This window comes from Coregonus clupeaformis, chromosome 2 (genome assembly GCF_020615455.1).
Source record: "Coregonus clupeaformis isolate EN_2021a chromosome 2, ASM2061545v1, whole genome shotgun sequence".
In the NCBI taxonomy this organism is placed as follows: domain Eukaryota; kingdom Metazoa; phylum Chordata; class Actinopteri; order Salmoniformes; family Salmonidae; genus Coregonus; species Coregonus clupeaformis.
In genome coordinates, this window is record NC_059193.1 from 4,131,128 (window position 1) to 4,155,258 (window position 24,131).

At 44.7% G+C, this 24,131-nt stretch overlaps 1 protein-coding gene across 4 annotated transcripts in view; it reads left to right on the forward strand.

The window, feature by feature from the left end:
• LOC121586414 (vesicle transport through interaction with t-SNAREs homolog 1A) overlaps positions 1-20,043 on the forward strand; it is a 191,929-nt gene extending 171,886 nt beyond the window's left edge. For 2 of the 4 annotated variants that reach the window (XM_041903071.2, XM_041903080.2), the window contains one exon: positions 17,120-20,043. In XM_041903071.2, coding sequence (XP_041759005.1) covers positions 17,120-17,213 — 94 coding nt within the window. In that variant the 3' untranslated portion in view covers positions 17,214-20,043. The remainder of the gene's footprint in view (positions 1-17,119) is intronic. The other 2 variants (XM_041903088.1, XM_041903097.1) reach the window with 1 other exon arrangement.
• Positions 20,044-24,131: the final 4,088 nt, after the last annotated feature.

Consider the following 24,131-nt stretch of genomic DNA (forward strand, 5'->3'; position numbering starts at 1 on the left):
GGTGTGAAATGAGCATGTCCCAACTTTCCTGACTCTCACTCTACAAACAATGGAAGGTGTGTGTGTGTGTGTGTCCATAAGGTTGTGTGTGCATAAGTGTATTTCTGCCCTGTGTGTGTCCATGTCTCCCTCCTCCTGTCTGTTGCTATACTCACAATAGCAGGTAAATTATAGGAAGGGCTGATGTTTGCTCGGTGGAGATTGACACTGCAAGTATGAACACATTTCAGCACCCTTCTCTTTCTGTCTCTCTTTCTGTCTCTCCCTCTCTTTCTCTCATCTCTTTCTTTTGGGGGAGAGAGGGCATGCTGTAGGCTGGTTCAGCTGGTTCTCAGTCAGAGGTATTTGGCTCCCTCGCGCTTTGTTTAAGCTTGACGTTTTTTCGTAGTCGGTTGTACCATTCTGAAGTAAATATCAAGTGTGACAAATAGAAGTATCGTCTTTCCTGTAATTGTTCAATGCGTTTTTGTGAGAACTTCGGGCTCTTTTTGTGTTTGCATGCTTTACATTTACATTTGAGTCATTTAGCAGACGCTCTTATCCAGAGTGACTTACAGGAGCAATTAGGGTTAAGTGCCTTGCTCAAGGGCACATCGACAGATTTTCTGTCTTTGTTTTGTTAGTTTCAGGTTATAGTCCCCTATTACCTTTCAAGATACCCCCACACACACACACACACACACACACACACACACACACACACACAGACACACACACAAAGGAGCTGATCGTGGACTGCAGGAAACGGAGGGGCGAGCTCGCCCCCATCCACATCGATGGGGTCGAGAGCTTCAAGTTCCGTGTCACTATTTCAAGGTTTTTATTTTTTTCAATTATCTTTATCTTTAACTCTGCGTTGGAAATGGACCCGCATTTGACCGTTAGTCTACACCTGTTGTTTAGGAACCATGTGAGAAATAAAATGTGATTTTACAAATGTACGTTAAGCTGCGTGAGCCTAGTTGCTCAGTCCATTCTTTTTCTTACTCTGACTATACATATGGTTTTAGAAAGACTATAGTTACATCATGAGATGATTATACTGTATGTAATGAGACCAGGGACTGTGTCATTACATCACATTGGTGTCCCTACTCTACCATGCCCCTGTTTTACCTGGCAAGGCGCTCACTCAGGCCCTGAAGAATGGATGAGAAAGGAAGAGTGATAAAGAATAAGCAATTCATTAGAGAAATAACCACAGGCCCCCATAGTGCAGTGTCACTTTGGCTGCGTGCCAAACAGGTAATTTTCCCCACGGCATATTTTTGGAAGGCCTAGAGCAAGAGCCTGGCCGCTCCTGTCTGCAGTCAGCCTGTCTGCGCATTCTGCCGCAGATCGCATACCAGGGGCACCATTTTCCACCCGGAGACAGACAAGCTGGAGGATCTGATTGGCCAGCTGCCAGAGCGCACTCACAAAGGCTCCTTTGACAGCAGGTCAGTTGGTTAACCAAGCAGTCGAGAGGCAGGGGGAGAAGAGAAAAAAACCTCTTCGCCAACTCCTCACCCCCTAAAAAAGCAGCCTCTCAACCAAAAAGGAGAAGGGTGTAATTGTGACACGCAATTCGGGGAGTCCCTGCGTGTGGGCATTCCTGCATCTGCAGGAACCCCTCTTTATACTTCTATTGGTACATTTTTTAGTTGGGCTCCGGTACACAGGCGGGAGGCGGGGGCGCTCCAGTACAGTAGGTGGCGGTAATGCACCATAACGTTGGATGGCAACCGCCAATAAACCCCACAGAAGAAGAAGAAGAAGAAGAAGAAGAAGAAGAAGAAGAAGAAGAAGAAGAAGAAGAGGCGGGGGCGACAACGGTAGCTACCTAGCTAGGGCACAGGTAGACAGTGTCCTTCGCCCCCACCTGTCAGGCACTGCTTTCCTGCAGTTCTGTTAACGATGCAGAGGCAGGTATTCAGCAGGCGTGAGGAAAGGACACTGAGTGCTAGCTAGCTAGGACTCCAGTACACAACATGTGGGCGGCGGGATAGGTAGCCAGCTAGCTAGCTAGGAATGCCCACATGCAGGAAAGCCCTGAATTGCGGGCCGCAATCACACACTATTGCCAAAAAGAGGCGGGTTCGTGTTTGTCAAAGCAATCGGAAAGTGTATTTTTAGGTATCTTGGTCATTTGGTATTTTTGGTTTGTTGCGTTATGACTCTAGGCCTTTACTCATGTTTGAAATGTGTCTGCTGCTCGTCAGCAAAGCAAGGATCTGGGCTTTTGTATGGACAGGAGTTCACAGTTCAAGGGTAAACTTGACCGCTGGTGTATGTTGTGGATGTGTGCCTGCATGCTTAGGTATCCTGTGTTGGACCACATGACTAACACAATCCCGTCTTTGCGTGTTAATTCTCCTGTAGTAATCCTATGCTGTAGCTGATACAGTCTCATATCCCATTTTCCCATAGTAATGCTGTTTGGGAGATCAACTGACATAGTTGTGTGTTAAATAGCTTTCTTTCTTTAGGAGGCCCCCACGCTCATTATTTCTCTCTGATAGCTCCCGTGTGGCTCAGTTGGTAGAGCATGGCGCTTGCAACGCCAGGGTTGTGGGTTCGATTCCCATGGGGGACCAGTACGAATACAAGTATGGAAATGTATGCACTCACTACTGTAAGGCGCTCTGGATAAGAGTGCATATGCTAAGTAACTAAAATGTAAATGATAGAGAAGTCCAGGCCAGGCTCTAGCTCTCTGGCTCTGCTCTGCCGCACCTGTGTACCAGCCGCTTTGCATACTACTGATGTTTAAATGCTGCATTGTTAACTGACGTTGGGTAGCCCTGCGCTCTCCCCGGAGGTATTTGTTCGTTTGATCGTGGGGCAGGAGTTTTAATGGATCCAAGCATCATTGTTCCACAGCACCCAGAATGGGATAGACAGAGGATGAAGGCAGGAGCTATGGGGCTCATAAGGGCTGATTTATAAGAATATCTATTAGTCAGGGACGCCATGGTGGGGGTGGGGGGCTGCTGACCCTGCAATTCCTCCTAACTGGGGAGGGTGGTCGTTAGCCATTGAAGGTTAGCAGCAAAGACACGGGTTAATGTCTATTAGTGGGGCGAAGGAGAATCGGCCTTTGTTATTCAAAGAAGATGTACTATAAAATGATTCAATTGGTAATATATGGATTTCTAGATCTATTAGTGTTCCTAAGTATTTTTTTAAAAACATGGCTGCATGTTTATTTGTTTGGCATTGTGTGTGGTTCCTCTTATTTGCTACTATGTAATTTGCATACTCTAAATAGATCTTCACCACACCTGTCTTTCTGTCTTAAAAATAAAACCACACTTTACTTTACTTCATCGCCTCTGTGAGGTTTTACCCACAATTCTCAGCTCTCTGCCTATAGCCAATCATCTGTCTTATCCCAGCCCCCCTTCCCCAGCCTCTAATTGGCTGTGGAGGAATAGGCCAACAAGTTAAGAAAAATCCCTTTGTTAGTATAAACCTACTTCTCCTTCAGCAGTGGCACTGAGGGGACAACCCCAAACAGGGTTGTGTCCTGGTAGAAAACTATCTCTCCTCTCTCTTTCTCTCTCTGTGTGAAGAATCGAAGTCTTCAGTATTAATAATGGATGATCGTTCCCCATTAATTTTCCATGGTGTGCCTCTGGTTCCTTGGTCAGCCTGTGATGTGTTGAATGTATGGGGATGGAAATGGAGAGTATCTGAGAAGGGACTCGACCCCTAGGACAGGGTCAAGCCTTACTGTAGATGACCAAGAGGAGAAACTGTAACATCAACATGGGATGTTTGTCCCAGATGTTTGTGAGGTTTGTAGTGATTTAGTTGGGTAACATTTAAGTGGAAAGGCCTGTATAAAGGATGTTCTGACATATAATGCGTGTCTAAACTGACTGTATATGGAGTGGCATCGACAGAACATTTGGATGCTTCAAGATTGGGGAGAGAAACATGTTACTGAGATTCAGAGAAAGAATTGGGCCTTCTCTACTTCTGTAGCCTACTAGACACCAGATATTTTAAGGTTTATAATACTGCCAAAGATGTCTTTCAACTCTCATAAATTGAGCTCAATATAACCATTACCAATAATCACTGGTTTTGATCAATTGCGCTCGCATTCAAGATGTGCACCTTGTCACTTTTCCGATTTGGAAAGAAATATCATTTTCAATGTCATTTTTATTCATGAATGTACCATCTGAAATGTGACTACGCTATTTTATTTGTTCCAAGTTAGCTCATAGGTTTGAGGGTTTGTTAAGGAGAGAGAAGGGGTAAAGAGTGGGCGGAGCATTATGCTGTGCGAGGTGCGTCTCCACAAGAACGTCACCAGTTAGAACTAACACATAGCAGCCCTGACAACCCCTGACTCTGCATCTCTCACGCTCACTCCACCGCTCCATACATTCAGAGATGGCAAGAAAGAAGGAAAGTGTAGTAAATTAATTTGTGCAGTTGTCAGTGGACTTAGAGAAGTCTTTCTGAACCCCTCTTCTCTCTCCTCTCCTTCTCTCGCTCTTTCCTCCCTGTCGTTCCATCGCAAACCTTCCTATAGATTTTTCCAGAGTTTTCTTCAGCCTGACCCTGTGGCTGCGGGCCTTGATTAGTTTGGAGCGGAGTCTATGGATTCCAGCCTCCAGGGCACAAAGCAAATGGAGCCAGAGCATCAAGCCAATAACACCGGGGAATCATGAGGGAATCAGTGTCACTCAGGGCTTCCTCCCCTCTACCCCTCCTATCCCCTCACCTCTCCTATTTCTCACTTTCTCTTTCTCTCTCCCATCCGCCTCTCTCTCTTGCTGGATAGGTCCCTCTCTCTCTCTTTCCTCTGCCTCATTGTTTCTCTCACTCACTCACCTCTTAGGTCTCTATCTTATCATCCCCACTATCCCCCTCTCACTCTCCACTATCTCTCATCCATACAACCCCCCTCACAGCTAAGACTGGGATTGTACTGGGGAAAGAGAAAGATGTGGGTCTGCAAATTTAATGCAACAGCATGGATTATTTAGACTGACTAAAACCTCCCTTGTAGAGTCAAACGGTAGATGACATTATCCTTTTTTTCCCTCTTACTGGACTGACCGACCAGCTTGAAGATTCCCCCGTTTATCCACTAGGAGACACAAAGTGGAGCTGGTTGGCTTTGAAACACAAGGCCCAAACAAGTGGTTCTCCAACAACCGATGAATCACAAGCCGTGATTCTATTGGGGCTTCTTGTGTAATCCGATGGTTATTTCACACGGACGCGTCAGTTGCACTCCTGTAGTTTTCCACTTTTACACTACGCCCTCTTAATGCGTACACAAACTCTCTCACACACAGACACACACACAGTGGACCTCAGTTGATCTCCTGTGCTCCTGCCTCCTGGCCACACTAGCGTAGTGTGTCCATAACCCCGGAGGTCGCAGGGTTAACTCTAAGACGGGCCTGCTGCCCTGAAGCCTGTGGACTTGACCTCTGACCTCTCCTGCTGGAGCAAATTTTAATCCACACCACTAAACAACCCGGCTCACCTTTAACCAGTAAACAGTCTGTTCAGACTAAAACAAGTAAACTATAGAAATCAAGACATGACAAATCAGAGGCCATTTTTTTTCTTGACAGTTTCCAGTCAGTCACCATCACCCTGTGTTTTGGCCTGTCCATTGAACTGTAGCTGTACTGCTATTATATGACAGACTATTCAAACCAGGTGAATGGCCTGAGGTAGAGGGAAGGAGCTCTTTGTTTTTTCCTAAGTGCTAGTTTTGAAGTGCTAGGCTGCTAACCGTCACAGCCATTGTTTGCATAGGTCGCCAAACGCGTATCGCCCCCCCCCCCCACTCCATGCTACTTGCCTATGGAGCAGCAAGAGGAACTGCCCCTCCCTACCTTAAGGCTATTCTCAAACCCTATACCCCAACCCAAGTACTCAGTTCTGCCACCTCTGGTCTCTCAGCCCAGTCAAAGCTCTTCTCTGGCCTGGCACCCCAATGGTGGAACCAGCTTGCCCCTGAAGCTAGGACAGTAGAGTCCCTGCCAATCTTCCGAAAACATCTGAAACCCTACCTCTTCAAGAAGTATTTTAAATAATCCCACAGCACTCGCCCCTCCCCCCTAATAGCACTGACTTTTCTGATAGATACTTTATTGAGGAACATTTGACTTACTATGACTGAGATAAGTGGTTGTCCCACCCAGCTATCTTAAGATGAATGTACTAACTGTAAGTCCCTCTGGATAAGAGCGTCTGCTAAATGAATGAAATGTAAATGTGAAATGTTGATTCAGTTTTGCCATTTGTTTTCAGTTATTCACTGCCACTTTGTGCAACCATCGCTGCATGTGCACATTTCTCCTTTCATTCTTGCAAATACTTGCCCACTGTCTATATACAGTAGTTTATAGTTCTATAGTATCAACTTGTTTTTCTTTTAGTTTGTTTTTCACTATCAGTTTCTTTGTATACAAACTTAGTCAACACTTCGTTAAAGATCCTGCTTGAGTGTATTTGTGGTAAAGTGTACACAATGGTCAATTGTATAGAGGGCTCATCTGTAAAAGAGACATTGGTCTCTGCATGACTCCCTGTCAAAATAAACGTTAAATGGTCACGTTGTGCTAAATTACTGTACTTTTTTCAAAATAGCATTTGTAAAAAACTTTTGCTGGAACAGCTTTTGCTGAAAATATGTATTTACAGAATAAATACCTTTCTATTCAGAAGAAATGTGTACTTACTCATGCTCTGGGTGAACTATTTGTGTGATAACTGAGTAGGCAATACTCTGTCTTGTGCGCGTGTGGGTGTGTGTATTTTGGGGTTGAGATCAGTATGTCAACATTACCCATATCTGGAGAAACAGGATGCTGAATGAAGCCACAGGGGGTTTTAAGCAAATATTTGGAGACTTTATTCGAAATGGCAAACAAATACAAAAGGAGTCTCCACACTATTTAGTAAAAAGAGGCAGACATAAACACACATTTCCTCATTACTTCTCCTCCATGGAATCCTAGCCCTATTTTACGACATAATTTAGTTTCAAGCATTGTTTGGAGTGGAGACAGTACTCTGGCTGCTTGCTTAAACAAACAATGTCACATGGTACCATACAAGAAGCATGGCAAATACTCTTGGCAATGCTTACATAAACAGAATTTGTTTTAGTCATTTCTGTTTGTTTGTTTTTCCCCCATTTTCTGTAATGCTGCGATCCCAAACAGCTTTTAAAAACTCTTATCTATTCCTGATCCAATGGCTTCAAGTTGCCAAATTCCATGACAAAGGAATCTGTGTCAAATGTCAATCCAGGCTGTATTCCTACTACCATTGTCAGACCCAATACTTCTACACAGAAAAGCAGCACAACAAGCACCTATAAAGCTAACATAATAACTTTCCCTAAAGTCTTTAACAAGACAGCCATGTGAAAGAATCCAATAAAACCCCATCTATCTTTCTCCTTTCACTCTGTCTGTGGCGGGTATTGTGTGACTGAAACGCAGCATGCAGACATCGTAAACCATTGCCCCGGGTCTGCCCTAGAACGCACAGAGCATCCCTGCTCAACTTCTCTTTTTCCCCCCTTCTCCTCCTCCCTTTTCTCCTTTTCTTCCCCTCAGTCTCGGTGAAAGCGAACGGACAGCCCATACGGATGATTTATGTGGCCTAATGAGATTCCAATACTGAACAAACAATAAAAATGTATGTGCATCATAGTTTTGGAAGCCTATGGTTCCATGGCTAATGTCACGCCCTTACAGCAGGCCCCGTTAATCCGATACGCAGCTGGCCCTCCCATGGAATGCAGCGGAGAGGTTTTGTGTTCGGAAATCTTAGCAGGCGAGACGAAATAGTGAGAAAAGTCATTTATCGGGCGCTGTATAAACGCTGTACTATTCACTATCAACCTCCAGGCTGGAGGGATTCCCGTCTCAATGTCCCGCTCTGCCCAGACACCGTCCCAGAATGCATAGCATCAGTCACAACAGCAGTTGGTGGCAGCGGTGGGACCCGTCAGGGGTTAATGCTTGAACAGCAAGTTAGGTCAAGTTTACCCTATTGCTTTGCTAGCCACTTAATTCAACCCCATGTATCCTTGCATACAGTATGCTTTTGTAATAATACATTGTATTGTAAAGATTATGAAAGGTAAATAAGTTATTGTTTTAACATGCAACATCCATGTATGGCCTACATACACAGTCGTGTGTCTGTAATTGTTATCATAGGTACACTTCAACTGTGAGAGACGGAATCTAAAACAAAAATCCAGAAAATCGCATTGTATGATTTTTAAGTAATTCATTTGCATTTTATTGCATGACATAAGTATTTGATCACCTACCAACCAGTAAGAATTCTGGCTCTCACAGACCTGTTAGTTTTTCTTTAAGAAGCCCTCCTGTTCTCCACTCATTACCTGTATTAACTGCACCTGTTTGAACTCGTTACCTGTATAAAAGACACCTGTCCACACACTCAATCAAACAGACTCCAACCTCTCCACAATGGCCAAGACCAGAGAGCTGTGTAAGGACATCAGGGATAAAATTGTAGACCTGCACAAGGCTGGGATGGGCTACAGCAAGCAGCTTGGTGAGAAGGCAACAACTGTTGGCGCAATTATTAGAAAATGGAAGAAGTTCAAGATGACGGTCAATCACCCTCGGTCTGGGGCTCCATGCAAGATCTCACCTCGTGGGGCATCAATGATCATGAGGAAGGTGAGGGATCAGCCCAGAACTACACGGCAGGACCTGGTCAATGACCTGAAGAGAGCTGGGACAACAGTCTCAAAGAAAACCATTAGTAACACACTACGCCGTCATGGATTAAAATCCTGCAGCGCACACAAGGTCCCCCTGCTCAAGCCAGCGCATGTCCAGGCCCGTCTGAAGTTTGCCAATGACCATCTGGATGATCCAGAGGAGGAATGGGAGAAGGTCATGTGGTCTGATGAGACAAAAATAGAGCTTTTTGGTCTAAACTCCACTCGCCGTATTTGGAGGAAGAAGAAGGATGAGTACAACCCCAAGAACACCATCCCAACCGTGAAGCATGGAGGTGGAAACATCATTCTTTGGGGATGCTTTTCTGCAAAGGGGACAGGACAACTGCACCGTATTGAGGGGAGGATGGATGGGGTCGTGGCTGGGTCTTCCAGCATGACAACAACCCCCGAAACACACAGCCAGGGCAACTAAGGAGTGGCTCCGTAAGAAGCATCTCAAGGTCCTGGAGTGGCCTAGCCAGTCTCCAGACCTGAACCCAATAGAAAATCTTTGGAGGGAGCTGAAAGTCCGTATTGCCCAGCGACAGCCCCGAAACCTGAAGGATCTAGAGAAGGTCTGTATGGAGGAGTGGGCCAAAATCCCTGCTGCAGTGTGTGCAAACCTGATCAAGACCTACAGGAAACGTATGATCTCTGTAATTGCAAACAAAGGTTTCTGTACCAAATATTAAGTTCTGCTTTTCTGATGTATCAAATACTTATGTCATGCAATAAAATGCAAATTAATTACTTAAGAATCATACAATGTGATTTTCTGGATTTCTGTTTTAGATTCCGTCTCTCACAGTTGAAGTAATAATATAAATAATAATATGCCATTTAGCAGACGCTTTTATCCAAAGCGACTTACAGTCGTGCGTGCATACATTTCTGTGTATGGGTGGTCCCGGGGATCGAACCCACTACCTTGGCGTTACAAGTGCCGTGCTCTACCAGCTGAGCTACAGAGGACCACAGAAGTGTACCTATGATAAAACATTACAGACCTCTACATGCTTTGTAAGTAGGAAAACCTGCAAAATTGGCAGTGTATCAAATACTTGTTCTCCCCACTGTATATACCGGGAGTAGAAAATAACATGGCTATATACATGGAGTAGAAAATAACATGGCTATATACAGGGAGCACCAGTACCGAGTCGATGTGCAGGGGTACGAGGTAATTGAGGTAGCTATGTACTGTACATACAGGAAGGGGTAAAGTGACTAGGCAACAGGATAGATAGAAAGTAGCAGCAGCGTATGTGCAAAAAAGGGTCAATGCAGATAATCCGGGTAGCCATTTCATTAGCTATTTAGCAGTCTTGTTCAGAAGTCTTATGACTTCGGGGTAGAAGCTGTTCAGGGTCCTGGTGCATTGGAATCACTTGCCGTGCAGTAGCAGAGAGAACAGTCTGTGACTTGGGTCGCTGGAGTCTGACAATTTTTTGGGCCTTCCTCTGACCTTCCTCTGGGATATGCCTAATTAAATGCTACCATATTAGGAGAAAATAGAAGCCCCATTGTGGACATGCTCAAAAAAGTACTCTGTCCTTTCTCCAGCTATTTGTTTGTTCCTAGATGCCTATGGTAGATAAGTGAAGTATGCAGGACACATAATGCACATATTATCCACATATTAAAAGGAGGGAGAGTGTAAAGAGAATAGTGGATGCAAGAAAAGACAAAGGGGGACCGAAAGGCAAGTAGGGAGGGAGAGGCCATGTGAAGGTAAGGAGAAAGTGGTTAAACAAAAAAATAGAGAGTAAGGTAAGTATAATACCGAAAAAGGAGAACATGAAGCAAGGAAAGTGAGAGGGGGATAGGGTGAGGGAGAGGGAGATTGTAGAGAAAGGGAGGTAAGGAGAGAGAGAGCTACTTTTCTGGCAGGCTGCTAGCTAGGGAAGTGGTCTGGTATCTATAAAAATAAGAGAAAGCCTCCTGTACATTTCACCGGGACAGGAGGCTGCAGCTACCTGAAACCACTACAGGCAAAAGTTCTTGAAAATTCCAGAAACAGTTGCAAACAAGGTATTTTCTCTCCCTCTATATTTTTCCCTCAGTCGCTTTCTTTGCCTGGCTCTCTTTTACACACACACACACACACACACACACACACACACACACACACACACTCAGTGCCCAACTCCTCTCTATATATTTCCTCTCTCTTTCATTCCCTCCCTCCCTCTCTCTCCCTCCCTCCATCTCTGCATCTCATTCTCCCTCCTCCCCTCTCTCCACCCTCCAACCCATTTCCAGGAGAGGTCCAAGTCCCAGCCTCCGCTGTTGGCTGGGTTGTTAGCTGCCAAATAAAAAATGGATGAACTTGTAGAGCCCCGGTGCTGCTCTCATGCGTCTGTGCGAAGCTCGTTAAAAAAAAGGTGCTCCGTCATGGTCTCGCTCAGACCACAGACTCCAAACGGAGACAATCAGACTTCCTTCCAACTGTCGCACAGAATGTACAATACAGTAAATAGAGATAAAGATTGAACAAGGTTGTTGGACGTGTGTGGAAGGAAAAGAGAGCCCTCATTGCGTATCAAGTCCTGTGGTGTATATGAGCATTTACTAGTACCCCCAGAAAATCACTCATACTTTCATAAAGAGATCCAGTGGTTAATTGCACAGGAATTTGGCTAATAAGCCCTTGTGAAAATGATGTATTCTAACATTCAGGTTCCTATTGAGATACAGCATCCCGTACTGGCTAGAGTGTGATAGTGTGTGTGTGTGCATAAGTACTGTTTTTCTTTCGGGAATTACATGATGTCGGGGACTTCGTATTTAGCTTGAATACACCCTTGGGGCAATGGGCAGAACATGCATACAGAGGGATCAAATCTCACTACTACAGGTCAGCCTATTATCCAAGCTCTTAACCCAACAGCTCTAATAGTTTTATGTGGGTTGACTGTTTATTTAAAAAAAATTATGTGGGTCTTCGCACACAAGTGATGTCTTTACACATTTATTTTGTATGCTGTTGATGATGATTTGACTCATTTTTTCATTCATTTCATTGAAACATGGCAAGTTCTTTTAGCTCTTTCCATTTAATCGATCAATTCAAACAGAGTACTTTGACATGACTGTGTGTGAGGAGGAGGGTAGTGAAGATGGACAATAGAATACAATATTTATTTGTATTAGTTCACGATCACAAGCAAACGCGTTAGTCAGGGCTCGGCCCCCCAGCTTTCTGCACCATTTCCATTACTCTCACTATTTGTGAACACATTGATTGTTCCGGCACCCCTCCCTCCTCCCTCTTTCCCTCCCTTCTTTTCTCTCCTCTCCTCCACTCCTGTCCCATGCTGCATATTCCCAGGATTTAGAAAGAACCAGAATTGGTCAGACAGACATTGATTTTAGTTTTATTGGCCTAGTAGTGGAAAGGAGGGATAAAGGGTAAAAAAATCTCTGGGTGTTAAGTTTGTTTTCTAAGGTAGTAGTGATGTGTTGTGTCGTCTGTCTGTCTGAATGTGTGTCTGTATGTCCGCAAGTCCACCTCAGAGAGCCAGCAGAGAGGGGGTGTGTGAGGGGCTTTAGGGCACACACACGCACACACACACACTCTCAATCACTCACACACCATAGAGGTGTATCCCTGGCCTCATTAGGACTGGTAATAAGGGTGTGCTGTGAAGAAAATACACTAAGGGAGAGGGAATATATATATAAAAAAAAGAGATTTTAAATTTTAATAACATGGGTAAGATTTTGTAAATCTTTCCTGACAGAAAAGTCCTCATTATTTTCATCTGTCTCTGAGGAGGCTCTCTTCTAGCCTCCTTCTCCGGGTAAACGGACTCTTCTAGGGTTTCTGTTTTCCCCCTCGCGCTCTCTGCTGCTTCTCTCTCGTTTTCATTCTCCATTGCTCCATCCCTCTTTCTTCTCTCAACCCTACGCCCCCCCCACCCCCTCTCTCTCATACTTCTCCCTCCCCTTGCCCCTCTCTCCCGCACTTGCATGCACATACAGCATCACCCAGTAGTACCACAGCTGCTTTGCTCTCTAGTGAACTACTTGGTTGCTTGAGGGAGGGAGGGAGGGAGGGAGAGAGAGGGAGAGCGAGGGAGAGAGAGAGAGGGAGTGTGTGGTGTGGATCACAGTGGAGGGTGTGTCACACCTCTCCACCCCTCCCATTCCTTTCTCCTATGTCAAGTGTCAAACACAGAGGATGGATCCGGTTTGATAAGTTCTGTTCTGTCTGGAGATGTGATGTCTCAGAGCTGGATCTGCCATAAGGTAGAAGAAACCATGTAATTCACACTGAAACTCTCTGGTCCAAGATGTGTTTGGAGAATTTTACGATGGCATTATGTGACTTCATTTTAATAAATAAGGCTTGTAATCGTATATGGCTGGTAGACTGATATGAATCCCTTTGTGTCACATCTCATCTTTGCAGTGTAGATGATATCTATTAGATGGACAACTTTGTAGCAAAAAGTATAATTGCAAATTTGGTCCAGTGGATTATAAAAATGGGGACTGTTACCAGTACTATCGCTGACTGATCTGGTTTTCATCCACTTTATGATGGATTGTAGTGACCAATTTTAAATCAACACATTACACAGATATGTGATCCTTTTATAAATGACTCACATGCCTGTATGACACATGTAGATTACTGAGATCATCATGCCATCAGGCACAATTGGATATACTGTACATTTGAATGCTCTTGTATTTTACAGAGAGACAGTCTGCAACTAGCCAAACCAACTGAATATTCCTCCTTTCACACCTCTAGCTTCTCTCTCTGTCGTAGGGGTTCTGGGGTTCATTTCACTGACTGTCAGAGGGCAGGGCATACACTCTTTTTAAAGTGTCACAGACACTGTTTTGTAAATGGATTTAAACATGGCTTAAGTGAATTATGACTCCATTCTAACCCCTCGCTCCTCTCCTCCGCTCTGGGCTCTCCTCTTCTCCTCCCCGTCTGGCAGCCTGGGCGTGAGGTGGTTGAAGGGGTGGCCTGTGGGCCTATTCCTCCCTCCTCGGAGGGTGTTATCAGAGGCCCCTAACCACCGGTATATTCATCTACATTACTGTAGGCAGGAGAGGGCTCGCCCGTCCCATGCATTTTACACATTCATTCAAATTTTACATTTACATTTACGTCATTTAGCAGACGCTCTTATCCAGAGCGACTTACAAATTGGTGCATTCACCTTATAGCCAGTGGGATAACCACTTTACAATATGTAAAAAAAATTATATATTTTTTTATTATTATTTTTTTTTTGGGGGGGGGTGGGGGTAGAAGGATTACTTTATCCTATCCCAGGTATTCCTTAAAGAGGTGGGGTGACCTGGCTGGCATCAAATGACCTGGCTGGCATCAAAAAGCTTTCCCGGTGTTATTAAGGAGGCATTTTCCATATCCAATGCACTAGACACCCCTAGTTAGGGTTTTCAATATAGGCATGTTGTGTTTTTATGTAAACGCGGATATGAAGTGTAAAATATGACCAGAAATAGGGCTTCAGAGAAATGGACCGAATCTTCCCTAGGCTAAGTGGTAAAGGGATACTGTGAGATTCACACAATCAAGCCGTTTTTCTACTTACCCAGAGTCAGATCAACTTGTAGATACCATTTTTATGTCTCTGCGTGCAGTATGAAAGAAGTTAGTTTCGCAAGCAAATGCTAACTAGCATTGGCATAATGACTGAAAGTCTGCAAGTACGGTAGCTTCTGACATTAAATTATGCTCTCGTTTTTAAGAATAATACTTTTACATTTGTATAGTGTAAAAAGTCACCCTATAGGTTACCCCATTATAAATACTTATAAATGCTTTCTAAATTATAATGAATGCTTATAATTAGTCATTTTATAATGCATACCATGTTAATAAATGGTTATGAATGCTAGAATACTCATTGATCAATAGTATCGGCCGATAGCTACGCTACTTATAAATAGTTTATTAAAGCTTATTAAAATAAAACGTATCCCTCTAACCAAGCTTTCGCCAGCCCAAAACGAACTTCCCCAAAAAACCCTCCTCATTCATCTCAACCCCTCCTCCACAGCTGTAAAATTAACTAGCAGCAGGATCCCCAAACACAGCACATACAGTAACATGCTAGCATCTCTGTTGGGGCATTTGCGGGTAAATAATCATGCTAAATAATGAATGGCAATTAAAGGGAGACATGGGGGAGATGTGGCCTAGCTAAACACGCACTGATTAATGTTTCCTGCTTGTCCCCCAATCGGCTCTGCATTATGCAAATTCTGCAGCGCCAGGTCCCTATCAGGAGAGGCCAGAGCCACAGAGACGAGGCCCATTTATTCAAATCAATCTCTAATAAACATGATGAATGGGTATACTCAGAGCGTCAGGGGGAGTGTTATGTCATAGCTTACTTAACTCTCATTACAAATGTATTTTCTCGCCCTTGCATGCGTTGCATGCACACACACACAAACACAACCAGTATCATGTACTGTACAAACATGTTTGCTCACACTTGCTCATAGGCAGACACTCGTAAAATCACTCACGGTACATGCTCCAACACACTTAAACTCTATACAGACACATACACGCATACAAGCAAAGGCACACGCCAGCACATATGCATGTAGAGACAAGTGTTGTGTTGGTGTGTAGGCTGGGGCTCTCAGGGCTGCTGAGCTGTCTCCAGGCTGATGGCTCAGGCCCCTGGAGACCCTCTCTATGTCAGGCTGGGGCTGGAGCACGGGTAGCATAGGTCCAGGCTGTGGGAGATAGAGTCATAACTGAGAGATGGGGATGGTGAGAGTAGGACAGGGGTAAGTGGATCATTCTAGAGGCTGGGGATGGAGTATAGACAGCAAGGACTGAGTTTAGAGGTTTGGGCTGGAAGGTGGCCAGGGGGTAAAGCGATGCGGACATGGGTTAAAGGGAAGTGGACCGGGTGTAAAGGGAAGTGGACCGGGGGTAAAGGGATGTGGGCAGGGTGTAAAGGGAAGTGGACCGGGGGTAAAGGGAAGTGGACCGGGGGTAAAGGGATGTGGGCAGGGTGTAAAGGGATGTGGACCGGGGGTAAAGGGATGTGGACCGGGGGTAAAGGGATGCTTACAGGCGGTAAAGGGATGTGGACCGACCGGGGGTAAAGGGATGTGGACCGACCGGGGGTAAAGGGATGTGGACCAGGGGTAAAGGGATGTGGACCGGGGGTAAAGGGATGTGGACCGGGGGTAAAGGGAAGCAGACAAAGGGGTGAAGGGAAGTGGACAGGGGGTAAAGGGAAGTGGACAGGGGAAGGTACAAGAGGAGAAGTTGGGGCCATAGAAGAAGGTGTAAGAAGTTGAAACTCAGGCTGGGATAAGTGTCTGACTATAGAAGATCAGTCCAGGACAAAGGCTAGAGGCAAGAGCAGGTCTACGGCTGGAGTTAAGAGCACACTGCCCTTATACTCAGGCCAGGATAGATGCTTGGGCTGGGGAAGGGGTAGGTAGGGGGTGAGTGAGCAGGCCTGAGTTGCAGCTCCACAGCCCCAGTGATGAATGGCTGGAGCATGGGCTATTCATCTCCTGCTTAGAGCAGTGGACACTGGCCCACCTCCCCCTCCATTCCCTTTCCACTCCCCCTCCACATGTCAGCAAATGTGATAATTCTGTCATTTGTCAGGAGTGACGGAGGGTGGGGAAGTGTGTGGGGAGAGGCACTCTGGAGACTACTTCTGGGACTATGGACACACACACACAGAGATACATTCACGCAAAAACACGCACGCACACACAAACTAACACATCAATTTTCTCTCATTCTCCTCCCTCCCTCTCTTTGTATAATTTTCTTGTACCAAGTACTTTTTTTGTCAAGTTTACTTAGGCGACAGTGGGAAAATTTTAATGTGCAAGAGAGTGGGGCATTTTATGGCAAATTCCATCAGTAATTCATTGATTTTATTACCTCCAGGAAACTTGTGAGACACATTTTCCACTTTCTGTCTGCAGTTTTGTGTGTGTGATTGGATGTGTGTTTACGAGTCTGTGTTTGGGAGATGCTGGAACAAACAATTGTGTGCGTGTACACAGGCTTTCGTGTGTGTCTGTGTGTGCGCGTGCGTATTTGTGCGTGCGTCCTTTTACGTGTGTTATCGCTTTTGGATAGCAGTGTTGTCAGTATGAACACTGTGAACAGTAAATACCCTTGTATGAGGCCCTCATGATACCCATTAAACATGATAACCTCTGAGTTAAGGGCCGGTCAATTTGTTGCACATAAATGCATAAAAGTTTGGGCGTGTTTAAGATGTCTCTGTGGATTCAAACAGACCACTGTAACCCCTGGCTAACCCTGTCTTTACCTCTTTTTCCTTCTCTTTCTCTCTCTCTCTCGCTCTCTCTTTCTTTCTTTCTCTCTCTCGGCAGAATCATCCAGAACCGAGTCCTGGTCTTCGTCCTCGGCGCCACCATCCTCCTCACCATCATTCTGGCCATCTATTTCAATGTGCGAGGGCACTGATCTCCCCCAATGCTCACACACACACACACACACACACACACACACACACACACACACACACACTCCATCACACACACACACACACACACACACATGATTAATAGCGACAAAAGCGTTGCTCTGGAGTAATTAGAACAAATGGTTCCCATGAATCACTCTTTCTGGGCCCTGACAGGGGTCTCTCTCTCGCTCTCTTTCTCTCTGAGACAGCCCCCACTGTTTTTTTTTTTTTTGCTATTGATAATATTCATGGTGTTGTTGTCACTGGACTGTGTTTGCATTGGAGATCCATCTTTTCCCTGGTTAGAGAGGAAAAGGCTAGGCGGGTTCAAATATGTAGAACCTACTACTGTTTTATTCGCCACGTCCATTGTCTGACCTAAGGTGATTGCGGTCCCATTTCTATATATATATATGTGTGTGTGTGTGTGTATGTGTGCAAATAAGTGTGTGTGTGTGCATGAGTGTGTGTGAGTGCTTGTATATCTGTTCGTGGAGCTTTTCTTTCCCTCTGTCAGACCAACTTTCAACACAGCTAGTCTATTAAGCTCTAGACTCAACTCTTTGTGTACAAGATTAACATGGGGGCCTACTATACGAATTCACACACACAGCCTCCAGGCCTGTAGCTCCTAGCTATCCTCTTTATGAAACTGAACATACAGCACAGCACAAAGGACAGTGCCTTCAAATAAGAGGTGGTATTCAGAGTCACCTTTTTCAACACGGTTGGGCCCAAATATGAGATATACATTTGTAAATGGAAGATATATTCAACCTATAGAAAATGCATGAAAAGTTTTGCTTGTGTTTTAGCTCAAGGATGGAGACCCAGGATTTGCTAGGAAAGCCCCTTTTTACTCACTCCTATCACTGTTATCTGACTGTAAGGGATCTCAATATTGTCCAGACTCCATGAACACACATGACATTAATAGAGAATTGATAATAGTAGGCAACATACTGTACTAAATGGCAAATGTACATACGTAGAAAAATAGTTTTTTTTTTGTTTTTCAACAGTAATTCTGTTACTATTTATTTATAAAATTGTTTTAGAATTGATGATAATCCCAAAAAACTATCATTAAAGATTATGTGATAGTAAGTGTATATTTTATGAAGTCTATTATAAACGTAAACTGACGCAGACCAATCGTCTTTGGCCGGCGAATCACGACATGTATAGTATGTATAGTCCAGGACCAATTGAAACATGGATTGCTTTGATTGTGTGTGAATTTAGACGTAAGTCATTTTTAATATGAGTGAAATTTCTCTGTTGTCCTGTCTAAATACTTGTATTTCTTCTTTTTTTGTCGAGTTGTAATGATGACAATAATAATGCAGTACTTTTATGTAGAGCCTTTTACCCAAAAGTCTTCAAGCTGACAATGATGTTCCTTGCTCTTTTTACCAACTCACAATACTGTGTGTGTTTTAGTCCAGTCCTTGTTTTGTAGGGGAAAGCCATTCTATTGTTTGTGAACAGGTTCATATTGTTGCATTTTATGTGTATAATTAGAGGCACTGCAAATGTTGGACTGTTGAGGGTGATTCTAGTGTCCAGTCATGAGGGCTGAATTATGCTCTCATTAACCCTGTAGCTCACACATTACACTCACACAGAAATATACTCTCACTAAAACCTACACAGGTACCCCCACGTCCACCTCCTTCAAACACACACAACAGACAGACAGACGACCGGTGGTCTCAGCCTGGCTCAGACCAGACGGCCGCCTGCCTCCGTGTGGTAGAACGCGCACGAGAGCGATGCCATTTGCTATTCCGTTTCAGGCCATGCGGATTGTATTATTTTGGAAGCGGGCTTGGTCGGGGGGCTTTCTCTGCCACCACCTCCCAACCGCCCGGCGGTTTCAAAGGTTCAAATTAATGGGCAACAAAATAGTGCGTCTCCGTCCGTCCCATGTGGGGCCAACCCGTGGAGAGTTATCATTAAGTTGAGGAATAATGGAAGTAAGAGGAGGGGGGGGAGAAATCCCTGACAGTTTGACAAACCTCATTAGATAATCACCTGTGCGATTAGTTTTTCCATCAAAAGGAGAAACTGGTGTGTGTGGAGGTCTGTATGAGAGTCTATGCATGGAGGTTGGTGTATATGAGCAAAATAACATATTATTGTGTGTATGTATCTGCTAGTCACCTATGTGTGTGCCTGCGTGTGCTCGTCCTCTCCCCTGTCCCTTCCCTCCTTTCTCCCTCCCCTCTCCCCCCTCACCCCCTCCCTCTATCTCTCTCTCCCGGCCTGTCAGGATGAGCTGAGTTGTAGCGCTGCTGCAGCCTCCTTTCCACCGTGCAGCGTGGCTGCGGCAGGCAGTGAGCGCGGCTCTATTTGAAGTTGTAATGGTGTCAAAAAGTCAGGGCTGACTGACAGCCGTCAGTCCCACAGGGCCTCATTAAAAACAGACCCACTTGACAAGGAAATAATTGAGCGCCGGCGACAACTCTGCCTGGGCTCCGTTTAGATGTTTTTATTTTCTTTCATTATTATTTCTGGCTATTATGTTCATTAAGAAATTGCATTAAACAACTTTAGATATGGGGGGGCTAACAATTTGTTTTGGGGGGGGGGGGATTATTTAAACAGGAAGCCTGTCGTGATTCCTTGGCTTGGCAGACGCCTGGTATCATCTGCCAGCTTTCTCCTTTTTCTTCTCTCCTTCTTTCTCTCATTCTCCTTTTTCTCTGCCCATCCTAGTCTTTCCTTTTTTTCATCCCTCTAATACAGTATCTCTACATGCCTCCCTCCTCCTCTCCTCATCTCCCACTTCTCTCTATCCATCCCTCTCTCTCCTTCCCTCTCTCTCTTTCTCCTTCCCTCCCTCTCTCTCCTTCCTTCCTTCCCTCTCTCTCCTTCCCTCTCTCTATTTCTCCTTCCCTCCCTCTCTCTCCTTCCTTCCTTCCCTCTCTCTCCTTCCCTCCCTCTCTCCCTCAGAGTAGCGAGTGCCTTTGGAATATGAAATAGATGATTCATTACACCCTTCTCTTCTTTGTGACTGATTTGGTTTTCGACGAGTGTCTTGCCACAGAGAGAAGGATGAAAACTTGTCAAAAATAGGTTATATCTTATTCCAAAGGGCAACAATAGCAGCAGGTACAGACACCTTTTAATATTTCATTAAGCCCAGTGTTAACCCTCCTTGAGTGACTGGAGGTGTGTGAGCTCCATACAGACAGGGAGAGCAGGGGGGGTGAGTGATTAGTCATTTGATGTCTAAAGCGATTTCAAAGCTTTTCCTTATCTCTGATTCGCTAGACAGGCTAGTCTTTGGGTGTCCATGGTTATATGGTCATTGTCTGAGTGGCTGGTGAGTCGTCATGTCCATGTTTTGGAGCTGTATGTTCTTGGCCATGTGCGTCATTGATTATAACACAATACCATAGAGGCGTATGACACATGTAAAATATGTGCCTACCAAGGACCCTCTCAACCACAATGCTGGTTAAGCGTACATCTCCTGGTGTTTGATATATTTAGATTTGCTTCTAAAACCGGTAAAAGGGGCAAATTGTTCCCCAGACAAGCCAACCTCTCAGCGGTGATCCCTTCCAGTACAAAATCCTGGCGTTTGTCAGCCATTTAGGCGGACAGGGATTGTGACAAGGAGCGTTTGAGCCGTTCTTCCTCTGAAGGGTGGGCCTTAAATGGAATAAACAGCTCCAACAGTGGGATCGCGATGGGAGGCAGATGGTTTATCTCCCAGAGAGTTTCTGTGAGTCTCAGTGTCCCGCTACAAGGGACGCCTGCCCACCCGCAGACCACGGAGCAGAAATCCACAATGACACCGTTTGACAATATGGATGAATCTGCCTCTGTTTCGACTGTCCACACATACACACACATCCATCTCCACTGTCACACGTGCTGGACCAACCCCCATCATCCCCCTTTTATTGTATGGCAGTAGAGAGAGAGCTATGTTCCCCCTTTGTACACGCCACCAGTCCAAGTAGAATGGCTTTCTTTCTTTTTTTTACCACCATGAACGCTGTTGTTGATTTTAATGGTGTTTATGCTCACCAGGACACGACAATAACCCTATTCTCTGTGGAAATCACTGGCCTCCACTTGCTTGTGTGTGTACGCACGTGAGTACGTATGTACATGTGTTCATTGATTCATTGAAGAGATGTAGCCGGAATGGTCAGTGCAACGGCGAGAAGTCCTGTTGAGTGCAGTTGTCGGCGTGTGTGTGCATGCTTCTGTCTGTGTCCACAATGTCCATCCATAGTGTAAGTCTTGATGATCAGGTCCATTTAACCCTTAATCCATAGCTGAACTTTACACACTATGCTGCTTTTCATACTTTTTTGGGCTGTTTAGTTTTCCGAGACATTTTGTGATTTCTGTAGATGTGAAGAATGCTTGTGTTGTCATTAAAGCAGTATTGCATTTGAACAACAACGATGCCCTGTCATAAGTTCCGGTCCTCTTCCCTCCTCCACCCTCTCTTTCTGTCGTTCATTCGTCACCGAAAAACAACCTGACACTTCAGGAAGGAGGAAAGACGGAGCCTGCAAGTTTACATTTCACCCACAGCTAAACCGCAGTCAAATCCAAAGTTTGTATTACTGTTCATTTGGCTATTATGTGTGGCGGTGGCACACCTCGACTTGCACAGAGAAAGCCCCAACACAGGTGGACTATTCATACAATATGAACATTGAACACAAAGACCAGGTCAGACTGAAGCAGACTAAACTACTGCACATGTTCTCCTCCCCCTCATTCTCTTTCTCCCTCTATCTCTCTCACCACTTTCCCTGTAGAATACTGACATATCCTTTTGAGCTAAAATTAATGCTTTACCACTACAAAGGAATACAGTTGTAACCAGCGCTGCCATTTGCATGATGATGGCGACTTAATATAATGTACCCAGTAGACACAGTATTAGGCATCTTAAATGTTTGCTTACTTTTAGCCTCGCATTTCGTTAAGCAATGCTTATAATTTCATTAGTGCCCTAATAGCTATTATATGAATATATAATGAAGTGCAGTAAATGTTAAAGATACTTTTGCAACATATTTAAATGTAGTAATTTGTTAAGGTCCATTGATTTAAATATTTGTTCAGTGGTACAGTGAATGTCAGATCCCAGAAGCATGTTGACAAATTGAAATCAGTGGTCAATGGTGGCATTTTTGTCTGTTCACTTTTCAGAGACCAAAATTCTTCTTCTGGTCAACCCTGAGACAGAGTGTAATGTAGAGATGGGTTGCGCTAGAGAGAGACTGATAGAGAGGTAAAAAGAGAGGGAGAGATAGATGGTTGAATCAGACTAGGTTGCTGGAAGCCTGGAAGGCAGGCCCTGACTGTTGAGCTAGTTCCACGCTGTATAGTAATTTACTTTGCATATGGTGTCTTACCAGACAAGATTCTACATTTCCAACTGGGAGGTATCAGTGGAGAAATCACTGTCTTCAAACGACGGCCTGCCATTCATGTTCCCCGTAGCCGGAGATCTGAGCAAACGGTGATAACCCACGACATCTTTCTGGAAAACGGGGAGTCGATCAGCTTTGATGGAGCACATCCTCTATGACAGGCTACTGAAGGGCTCGCTAATGAACTGGGGGGGGGCATCGCTTAGCATGGCAGCATGGCGAAAGAAGGGATGGGGGGGGGGGGCATTAGGGATGCAGGGATGGCGAAGGGGGTAGAATTGTAGCAGTGAGGCATTTCATATGCATGATTGTCCAAACATAAACTCATAAATATACTATGGATGGATGGAGATGAGGAAGATAGAATGGAAGGATGAGGGAAAGGTATTGTTGATGTTACGTGCAACCCTAGAAAAGGGCAATCGAACCCTCCTCTCCCTGTCCTCTATCCCCCTCCATGATACCTCCGCCTTAGATGGGGGGGGGTGATGAAATATTCATGGTGTGTCCAATCAGAGAGCTCGTCTGACGGTCTTTCTACACAGGGCAGGAAGTGGAATTGGATTCTAGCGAGTGGGGCCCCTGCAGTTTGGCATGAGGGGTCAATTGAATGGGGAGTTCAACAGTTACAGAATCTATTTGATGTCCTCTTATGTCCCCAACCACCCTTCCCTCATTCATACAATAGGATACATCTAAGACAGCAAGGAATACCAGCCTGCTTGCTTTTATATGGATATCTTGTTCGTTTATCAGTGTTGTAGAATGCGGGACAATATTTGGTTTCAAACTGTGGGCATTTTTCAGTTATTCAACTCAAACAGACATGATTCAATACCCTATATGCATGATTCAATACACGCACACAGCGGCAACAAAATGCAGAACTTTTGTTCATCTCAAGGATTTTCGGACTGCAAGATGAAAAGAGAGCCCATGTTGATTTTTCTCCTTCCCATGCAGTGACTGTGATTATCCATTTGCTCATTCATTTTTAAAGACAACTTGTGTGATTCTTCCCCTTTTTTCTCATCTCTCTATCACTCCTATTTTCTAAAGAGTGATTGTACCCTCCCCTTCTGTGGCAGAATCCCTCCTTGACCCTGAGAATGAAATTCTTCTATAGATCACTGCTGTTGAATATTAGGCCTTACAAAAGCGGTTAAATAAAATATGTTCAAATCGTCCAATCCCAGAGGCCACGGCAAACATTCTAATCAGGTGAGAGAAAGGGAAAGGAGTCAGTGGGGATTATGAGTAAAGGGAATCGTTGAAATCCTATTGGCCGAGTCTGAGGAAGAGAACGAAAAAGAGAGGACCGAACCTTAATCTCACTCATCAACAACACACCGGAAGGTTCTGCATGACAGTGGGTGGTTGTGGGTTAAAGCTTTTTTATATAAGAATAAGGATATTGAGGGTTTTTCGAAAGAATACGGATATTGAGTGCCTTCAGAAAGTATTCACACCACTTTTTCCACATTTTGTTGTGTTACAAAGTGT